At 33.3% G+C, this 10,911-nt stretch overlaps 1 protein-coding gene across 1 annotated transcript; it reads left to right on the top strand.

The window, feature by feature from the left end:
* Window positions 1–2,714: 2,714 nt before the first annotated feature.
* Window positions 2,715–5,374, top strand: LOC120124581 (protein TRM32-like). The gene is made up of 5 exons (XM_039143218.1): window positions 2,715–2,857; window positions 2,971–3,149; window positions 3,271–3,353; window positions 3,462–4,607; window positions 4,815–5,374. The coding sequence occupies exons 4-5, from the start codon at window positions 3,809–3,811 to the stop codon at window positions 5,312–5,314; spliced, it is 1,299 nt and encodes a 432-aa protein (XP_038999149.1). The 5' UTR covers window positions 2,715–2,857; window positions 2,971–3,149; window positions 3,271–3,353; window positions 3,462–3,808; the 3' UTR covers window positions 5,315–5,374.
* The last annotated feature ends 5,537 nt before the right edge of the window (window positions 5,375–10,911 follow it).

Here is a 10,911-nt window from a genome sequence, read left to right as displayed (position 1 = left end):
AATTCGTTCTTTTTAATAATAAAAAGGGATTCGTGGTCGATTACGTTTAGGGAAGGATTAGCACCCCTACAACGTCCAAAATTGGTACTTTTTAATTATAAATTGTCTCTATTATTAAAAATATTAAAAATTTCAAAATATATTTAATTTATAATCCTATTATTTCAAAATTATAAAAAAAATATTTAAAAATATCTGAAAAGGGCTTCTAGGTGCCTTAAGACAGCTCTTTTCTTTGATATTGATAAATGTTAATTTAAATTAAATAATATTTTAAAAAATTAATTATTAAATTTTAAAATACCAGAATATGACATCCAGTTGTATTAAGACTGTCCTTCTTCTTGATATTAAAAAAAATATTTATTTTAAATTAATTTTTATTTATTATATATATTTATGAATACATAAAAATATTTAAAAATATAAACAAGTAAAATTAAAATAATAAAAATACAAATAGAACGATATATTTAAAAGCAGTAAAATAAATGAAAACATTTAAAATAAATGACTAAATTATAGTAAAAGTAAAATTAAAAACCTAATTCATAATTAATCAAAATTATAGGGATTAAACATGCTATTTCTTTATTTTATTTATTTAGTGACTAAAATAAAATTATCTAAAATTCGGATATTAGAATAAAATAAATTAAAAATATAAACTAGGGATTAAAATATTATTTATTAAAATTAAGGGATTAATTCTGTTATTTATCCTAAATATATTATTTTAATATAAAGGACTAAAATAAATGAAATTAAAATTAAGGATCTGAATTAAAAGTATTATAAATTTGATTTAGTGACTAGAATGTAAAGTTTACAAGTTGGAATGGCTTCGGACGGGGTTTAACTATTATTTAATTACACGCATAGTCCTTCCCGAAACGACGTCGTTCGGGAAGGCCTATTTAAGGTCCAAAACGGCTGGCCCGAAGGGCCAGCCTTCATTTGTCCTTCTCCTCTCTCTCTCTTCTCTGATAAAATTTTTTTTTCTCTCGCTTCTCTCTAAAATAGAGAGAGGCCAGACGGCCGGCCTCCGTCTGCCGGTGTTCGTCCGCCGCCAGCCACCGCCGCCGGCCACCGCCTTTGGTGGCCGAAATTTTTTTATTATACTAAAACATAGATCGGACCGTCCTAATGACGGTCCCGATGACTTTTTCCTTTAAACGGCTCTCGATCGGAGCAAATCTAAGAAATATACCTTCGGTTTTTCGAAGGTTTTGGTGAGGTCCGGTGGTCGGGGCTTCCTCGGTAAGTTTCTCTTCTTTCTTTTTCTTTTCTTTCTTTTCTGTTTCTTTGCTGCTGAGATCGTTGGTAGTAGTTTTTTTTAGTATCTTGTTTCTCTGTTTTTCTCTCCGTTTTTGTCTCTCTGTCTCCGTGTATTTTCTGTCTCTCTTTGTCTCTGTCCCTGTGTATTTTCTTTGCAGGTTGGGTGATGGCTTTATAGCCATCACCGGTGCTCATCTCGGACCGGTCTGAAGGATAGAGTTCGGTGAGTCACCGGACTTCCAGTGGTTACTCACCATTTGGGAAATACGTGTGCGGCTACGGCCGACCTTCTGGTGCCTTCGGTTGGGACGTGGCAGCGGTGGAGACGGCGAGAGCAGCTGCGGCGGCCGCGTGGCCCTAGGGTATCATACCCTAGGGTTTGCTGCTGGAACCATCTGGACCGTTGGATCTTGCCAGATCCAACGGTAGCAAGCTGAGGCAGCTGGGAAGATGGAAACCCTAATCTGTTAGGGTTTGTGATGGGCCATTTGTAATTGGGCCGGTTGATTGGGCTTGTATATTTTTTATTATTATTTATATATGTATTTAATATATTTAATAATAATAATAATAATAATAATGATAATAATAATAATAATAATAATAATTATAATAATAATAATAATAATAATAATAATAAATCAATATGGGTAAAAAATTAGTATCTTCAGAAGTAGTTTACCCTCAAGAAACATATGAAAAGAAAATAAACATAAAATACTTATTTAGTCTAAATAAAAAAAGTAACCCTAATCTAAACCATTAACGACATATACTACATTGACATTATAAAACGTTAAAATTATCTATCCAAGAGAACAAATTCTCTTTGGAACCATCAGAAAACGAGTTATGAAATATAATCATTTTCCTCACCTAATTAACCCAAATGAGGTGTGTCACATATGCGGTTGTCTCCAATTCTAACTTGAGTACAACTAAGTTGAAAGAAAACTCCAACACAAAAATTTACTAAGAATCCTGTGGGCTGTGGATTAGATTTCCATTTTTATCTCATTAACCGTATCTTTAAAAAAGCAGATATTACATTCAATATCTTTCAATCACATATGACTCACTACTCACTCTTGTCCCTTATTAAGACTATTTTAATCTTCAGTTGAATTCTCAACCACTAAAACCATGCATACATGTCTCTATCTTCGTACTCAACACATCATGCATGGATGTATGTTTTGCTACATAAAAATAAACAATATTTGAGGGTAAAAAGAGTTGGTAATATGCACGAAGTGGGTGTTTGCTGTTATTAACTTATTATAATATTATAATGGTTGCTAATGTTAATTTCTATGGCCTTGCTTACTTCATAGACTTGACCCTTTTGGCCATATTAGCTTAAATTTGGACTGATCTTTACCTAAAACCAAAACTGTGGACAAGTCTTGGCGGGTAAATTGTGAGCCTTCACGCTTTTTTTCTTCTGGTTTTTAGGCTAAGTACCCGTCATCGCCTTCTTTGAATTCTTCTTTGTTTCATATGTTCATAGATTTTTAAAGCTTTGAGCTCTCTCAGGGTCTCATTCAGAAACAAAATCTCCATCCCTTCTGTATTTCAGGTCAGCTTTAATGCGCTTATTTTACTTGCTGTGTTTATGTATGTTTTATAGTTAATTGAATTCAGCCTTTTTAATGAACGCTTGTCCATTGAATTATTATTTTGTTAAATCAGGTTTTGCTTGTGTTTCAATATGGGAAAGGAATTTCATGAACAAGATGATGATGATGTATTCGAGAGTTATGATCATGATGATACAGGTTGCATGGGGGCCATATTTGACTACCATCAATGGTATAATGTCAAAAAGATATTCCCACACAGAAAGTACAACAGAGGAAGACATGGCAGATGTAAGTAAAAACTCAGCTTGTCTCATCCTTCAATACTATGCATCAATGTTTTTATGATTTGTCTCATCCTTTATATATATATATACACACACAAACACACACTTATAAGCATTGATTGCAGGCTGTGTAAATCCACGAACTATTTCCATGGAACGTGTCATTGAAACCCAAGGATTATTACATGCTGAGGCTGATCTCTTGCAAGTAAGTTGACATAACAGCTCTAGTTGTTCCATCGTGCAATGAAATTGTTTTCCTTTTGGATGAAACAGAATATCAATGTAGTTATACCAAATCTTACTGGTTCCACAGAGTACAAGAAAAACAGGCTCAACCACCAACAGAAGCTCAAATAAAGCCTCCCTAAAGGCCTCAAATAAGCAATGGATTCCGGGCTTTTCTGCAACACCACAGCCACATCATTTTGAGTATTCAGGTTTCGGTTTTGGTTGGATTAATCCAGTTATTCTCATTAACAAGAGAGATCACATCTCCTATTCGAGCTCAACTTCGTCTCGGGCTGACACTCTGAGGAGTAAAAGGCAGGATATTCATAACAGAACGAACTCCAGCCAGCATGGTAAGAAGCTCAGCAAAGATCTGTTCATAGGTATTTCACATCATTTCCCAGAAAACAAACTTCCAAGGCAGTAAAACTAATGAGATCCAGGTCATTTCCGGTATGCGGTTTGCCGTATCTTCAATTTAGTACCCTTGACCTTGAGCATAAGCAGATAGAAGTTTGGTCATTGAGACAAGGAGAAAAATCAGTTGCTGGTACTCAATCGTCCCAGGGATCTGATTCTCGAAGGTGGAATCACTTCGTTATGAATCGACTCAAATATTTTAAGCAGAGAATTAAGCAGACCCTGAAACAAGTTTCCATAAAAGATGCCAATAACAAATGTCGAAACGAAGATGGCACTGATAATGAAATCTGCAATGGTGGACTCAATAGGATGAGAAGAGAAAAATTGATAAACGATTCACTAGATCGATATAAGAAATTGTTTCAGCGTGGTGTAAGCAAAGAGGCTTATTTGCATCACTCTAAGAGCTTGAGATTAAGCAAAGAAGGTCAAGTTCCATCAAGGGAGCTTCATGGTCCGGAAATTTTCAGGAGCATTTCATCTCTATCTGATATTTCCTTCCGCTCCCTCCTATACGCAGTGTCTCGTGATGCTCTTTCTTTCGGGGTTCCGATTAGGGGTATCCTAAATTATGATGCAAACAAGGAAAAGGATGAACATAATGAACCAAAAACAATCACTGTTCATGAAGGTATAGGTGAGTTTGAATTAGTAGAAGCTGTTATAGAAGCGGAATTGCAGGAGAATATGAGAGAAGGAAACAACAATGATCCAAGTGACTTAATGGAGAAAATCAGCTTTCGCCAAGAACAAGAGAGTGCTTTTGGAGACAATCCAAGCAGAGAGCTCAGTCGACCAACTTCAGAAGGTAACATTTTCTACTTTTTCAATATGAATATATTACTTGTTCTGGTGTATCAAAGTTGTTTTATCTAAAAAGTTTACCATGTCCAGCATTGAATCATCAAAACCTCCCTGAATGTGAAGCAGAGACGTTTACATTCTCAAAAGAAAAGGCCACCATGTTGTTTGAATCAGATATAGAGACTGATCCCAGTTTTTTTTTTTTTGATAGGAGAGGCTGATCCCAGTTACAATTATGTCAGAGATATTCTTGAGCTATCAGGCTTCCTACAAAGCAAATGCCTCCATTCATGGTACTCACCAGATCAACCATTGAACCCTTCATTGTTCAAGGAATTGGAGACATTTTTGCACCCAGGACTTGAATGCTCCTCCGTAGATGAACTCGTAACCAACTGCGGTGATGATCACGGGCTGTTTTTCAATCTAGTTAATGAAGCTCTCGTTGAGATCAGTGAAAAAACATCTATTTATTTCCCAAAGCCGTTTAGTTTAATGTTTCCGGGAAAAATTGTTCTCCGAGAGGTGTGGAGAAAAGTTAGCAGGAACCTGGCCTTCCAACCGGAACATGATCAATCGTTGGATGATATTGTGGGTCGGAATTTGGAGAAAGATGCTTGGATTATCTTTCAACCCCAAGCTGAATCTTTGGCACTTGAGCTTGAAGATCTGGTTTTCGGTGAACTTTTAGATGAACTTCTTTGTTTGTAGATTTTTCTTACACTTGTCTTTTTCTGTTATATATGAATCCATGTTCATAATAATAAACAATACTGCATTACGCCAACATGGGTTGATTTAGTTGCTTATTTGAACTTTCGTTACCTATTTTGATATAACAAATTTAAGAGTAAGATGTTTTGGATTTAATTAATTTTTTTTAAAGTTTTTAAAAATAATTCAAAGTTCATAAAACTTGAATTTAAACACAAAACTAATTTTCTGGGAAAGCATTACCGATATTGTTCTTGCAATACCGATACCGTACTTACAATATTGATATCGTTCTTGCAGTATCGATACAAAATATAAGAGAGGTATTGATACTTTGTGACATCACCGATATTGCCTAAAGTTTTCAAATGTGTTCAGATTCTAGTATGTAAATTCGGTACCGATACTCAAAAGAGTATCGCACTACTTTATATAGTAGTATCGATAGCATGTCATCAGCATTGATACTCTCAGCCCAACGATAAAAAAACGACTAGTTTTTATTAGTATAGTAATGATACTCACATCCCGAGTACCGATACTCCCTTGTCTTGGCAGTTTATTTTGCAACAATTAAGTTCCCAAGGGTTTCAAAACATCCCAACGACTAAAAACAATCACAAACACATTCCAACATATAAAAAGAAGTTGAAGACACTTGAAGAAGGTTACAACACCTATCAAAGCAATCCATATCAAGAGAAAAGTTCTTTCATTCTTATTTTTCCTTTTCTCTTGTACATAAGTGCTTTTGTGAGCTTAATTGTGTAAGCAACTTCATTTGAGAGGTTTATCGTTTACATTTTTTTTTATCCTTTTGTAAAAAACGGTTTGGTTCTAATTTAGCCATTGAGAATTAAGGAGTTGTAATAGGTTACTATTGAGCCTAAAAAAAGAAAGAACGAATTAGTAAATTTGTTAGAAAATCCTTAGTGTGGAGTTAAGGTAGTGGATGTAGATTTAATTGATAAGTTGAACCGCTATAAATCGTTGTGCAAATTGTCTATCCTTTCTCTCCATACTCCCAAAAATTTTATTTGGTCAATTCACTCCGTCTTAGAACCTTTTTCGATTAATCGATAGAGCAACGAAAATCCTAACAGAATCTCACCTGATCGGCTCATGCTTATGGTCACAAGTCACAACTATCAAACCATAACATTTTAACCCCATATTTCCAATATCTGCACATTATAGCAAGTATAACTCAAAAGCAGTATTTTCATACTCCATAGCAATAACCAGCACCAGGTGCCATAAGTCCTAAATGATCAAGCCAAGGAAGGGAGGCAACGCAATCAGAAACAATATAGTGGTTATCACGATGGAATAGCAGTACGAATGTATTTGGGGTTGTGGCTTTCATTAAAGCATATATGGGAGAATCAGAGAATTTGAATCATGCTACTTTTATTTCTCTACCAGTGAGGGTGGCTAGATGGGAACCCTGTGTTGGCTGTGTTTATGTATGTTTTTATTATCAATTGACTAAGAAAATTCTTCACAGATACTACCATATAATAACTTTAGATAAAAAAAAAATGGTGAAGAAAAGTCATAGTGTCTGGTACGAAACTATTTGATCAGGGACGAATGCATGATTTTATATTAAGGGGCAAACTTGAAATTATAAAATTTTAGGGGCGAATTTAATTTATAAAATTTCAGGAGAAAAAAATAAAATTTTAATAGAAAATATATAAAAAAAATTCTAAGATACAAGATAATTTTAAAATTCTGGAGGTTATTATCCTCACTCGCCCCCTTGGTCCATCCCTATTCTCGATCCTGTTATCGACGAAAACTCCTGCTTGCGTGTAGGCTATATTGTTCACATAGGATTTGAGTTTTATGAAGATAATTGTAGAAGGTGATTATTTGATTTTCATCAAGAAGTTTAGGGATCCTAGAGAGAATATATTCAATAAGTATTTTAGAGAATGTTCTGGAAAATAATTTTAATTAAATTAATTATAATTTTTAAAAATGATTTTCGAAAACTATTTCATGAAATCGTGGAGAGGGGTGAAGAATTAAATCAATAGTAAATAATTTCAATCGAATGGAGCTTTTTGCTCGAATTATAGAGGAATTTGTGATTTTAAATAAGAATATGTTGTTAAATAAATAAAATATTGATAATTACATTTTAAATAATAATTACTTATATGAATTAAAATGAAATAAGAATATAGGATTAAACAAAAAAAACTAATTAGACATACAAATACACATACAACAACGCACGTGACGTAAAAGTTTAAACTTTAAAATTCCTTCATATAATTTTTTTTTTAGATTTTTCGATGTAAATTAATTTCTAATTTTAATTAGGTTTTGGAAAATCCATACCTATTAATCAAATCCCCATTAAATTGTCCTTAAAGGTTTGTAAATCTAGTGGATTTGAAAAATCGTTAGTGTGGATAGTTAAGATAGTGGATGTAGGTTTGATTTAGAAGTCGAATCACTCTAAATCGTTGTGTAAAGTTTTAATTTTTCAATTGTATCCACAACATTTTTTTAAAGGCCAGTTCACCTCCCCTCTTGGTAATTTCCGGTTGATCGATAAAGCTAACAAATCATTATGCCAATATTGGTGCTATAAGTTATTATACCTGAAGATGATGCCTTTTATAAAGACGTCACCCTTTGAGTTTATTCTATCAAACATGACTTTCTCGAGAAAATTCTTGTTTCATCAAACCTATAATGTTTATAAAAATATCCTCTTCTAGTCGCATCATCTTCAACTTGTACTTCAAATTATCTTTCGTACAGTATATTTGTAAAATCGATTAAACAATTCATAAAATCGATTGTCTTTGTCATGAGCTTTCTTCAACACGAGTACTCTGACCTTCTCGAGAAACTTATCATTTCTAAAAAGACATCATCTTCTGGTGGCATCCTCTACTTATAGCTCATGACACTGTTATGACAAATGGTACACCTCAACTCGAGAACCTAGGGCTTCCCTCATACATAAAATTCGGGAAACTTCTCAGGAGTTTTCTAAAAACATCCTCTTATGGTGATGTCCTCTTCTTCCATCAAATCAACCATTAATTCAAATAAACAAGTCATCGAAGGGTGTCTGCTGCTATTGTAGTCGCGAGCATGGTTTCTGAATTTCGTTTTTATTCCCGATTCACTCCCCATCAAAACTATCGGTCTCATGAACCTTTTTCAACATGAGTAACCTGACTTTCTCGAGAAACTTATCGTTTCTACAAAGACATCATCTAATATTGAAATTTATGTTATTTTAATTTTTGGTATTATATTTATTGCTATGTTATTTTAATTCTGTAACTAGGATTTACTGTGACGAGGATTTAGTCAAACATAGAGAAAAAACAGGATAATCAAAATTATGTACTACTTTTGTATTTAACAAAATATATTCATTAGTTTTCAATTTCTTTTGATTTTGAACTATTTTGAACGCGATTTTTACACTGTTTAGAATGTTTCGTATGTGCCTTTACTAGCCTCAATTGAAACATAAGTATCAATACCATGCCTCTAGGCTTAGAAATAACGAATATTTTAAAATTAACTTCCCGAAAATACTCTTTGAATATGTCTATCAAGCCATTTTAGTTTCCTTCATGCGCAAAACCAAACTTTGGAACCATTTTGAACATGATTTTCACCCCACTTACCATATGTACCGATATTACCCTCAATTGAAAGATAAGTTACAATGCTACGTCTTTAATCTTATAAATTACGAAAATACCCACGAATATACCTATCAAACCATTTTAGATTTTTCTTCATGCGCAAAACAAGCTTTGAAATCATTTTCAACGTGATTTTTATCTCGCTTACAATATCTAGTATGTAACACCCATATCCCGTATACGAGATACATATGTCACATCACTATTATTACGGTTCCTCATTCGAAAACCCATAAAATTTTGTTTCGTTTTATAAAACATTTAATTCACTTATAATATAACATACATTAACTTAATTTGACGAACAAAATGAGATGTTCAAATACCTCACCATTTTACAACAATTTAAACCCAATACTATTTAGGGCGTTTTTACTAAACCCTATTACATGCCAACTAAAATATATCAAAAGTAGACAGGCATATCATACGGTTACCGATGAGGCGACTCTGGCTTGGATGTCCAATGATCTCCTAACTCAACTTGTATTCAACCTACACGTGAAATATATACGCACACTAAGTATTACTTAGTGAGGCAAAAATTAATCATACAATGAAATCAATATATATATATATATATATGTCATTATTCTTTATCGATCAAATACCAATTTGTTATTTCCATTCATTATCATTTCGTTGTAATGCACCCGTAGTGCCATACGGTCATTCATAAACATATTATGAATTCCGTGCTTTGCACACATAGTGCCGAAACAGTTATTCATCCACATAGAATGAATTCCGTGAAATGCACACTAAGTGTCGAAACGATTATTCATCCACATAGAATGAATTCCGTGAAATGTACACTTAGTGCCGAAATAATTATTCATGCACATATGATAAATTTCGTGAAATGCACACTTAATGCCGAAACGGTTATTCATCCACATAGGATGAATTCCGTGAAATGCACACGTAGTGCCGAAACGGTTATTCATCCACATAGAATAAATTCCGTGAAATACACACTTAGTTCCAAAACGGTTATTCATCCACATAGGATGGATTCCGATAAATGCACACTTAGTGCCTATTTGGTAATCACCACATTCATTTTTAAACAGTCATACATATATGACTAGGACATCATATAGTTACACAATTAAATGCACTCACCTGACTATCTTCACTACTGAATACAAAATGCAAAGCTGCTTACTCAGGTACTTTGTCTTTTCCCTTCATTTTGTTTGTTTCAGGATTTTGATTTCGATCTACCCAAGAATCCATTAAATACATGTACAATATCAATTGTTAGTATTTTTCTAACAATTATACATAAACATTACTCAAAAGAACTTATTATTAACTTTTCTACATCTTTATTAGCCTATCTTACAATTTTTGGTTCTTCAGTATCGATATGCATACCATGGTATCAATACTACCATACTATGGTACCGATACTATGCTATGGTATCGATACCATTTTTGCATTCTATTTTAAAATGGTATCGATACCTTCCCTTCGGTATCGATACCCCCCTTAGTTATCGATACCTATTGAATCAGTATCGATACTACTTAGTATATTCATCCCATTTTAGCCTATAGTATCGGTACTCTTCTATCAATACCGATACACGTGCCTAGAATTTTCAGTTTTTAACCCGATTATTACCCAAATGGGGTTAAATTTCATTATATATACACCATAAAATGCTATTAAACTCTTCTTTAACTATCCATACTAACATTCCTTCATTTAACCTCTTAAAACATCTAAATACTTTCAAGAACATTCAATTATAAGAATCACACCATTTTTCCTAATATGTTCTTAATCCTATCCAATTCTTCTAATCTTTCATTTACCTATTTGACAAGTCAAATCTACCAGTAAAAATCAATAAACACTAATATACTAACATATCATTTCAAAACTCATTTTCTAAA

This window comes from Hibiscus syriacus, unplaced genomic scaffold, assembly GCF_006381635.1.
Source record: "Hibiscus syriacus cultivar Baekdansim isolate YM2019G1 unplaced genomic scaffold, ASM638163v2 tig00110419_pilon, whole genome shotgun sequence".
Classification (NCBI taxonomy): Eukaryota; Viridiplantae; Streptophyta; class Magnoliopsida; order Malvales; family Malvaceae; genus Hibiscus; species Hibiscus syriacus.
This window is presented reverse-complemented; position numbering and strand designations above follow the sequence as displayed.

Excerpts from the sequence above, each read along its gene's own strand:
- LOC120124581 (XM_039143218.1), top strand. The coding sequence starts at position 3,809 with ATGAGATCCAGGTCATTTCCGGTATGCGGTTTGCCGTATCTTCAATTT. Across the intron at positions 4,608-4,814 it reads CAGTCGACCAACTTCAGAAG|GAGAGGCTGATCCCAGTTAC; the intron begins GTAACATTTTCT and ends TTTTTTTGATAG.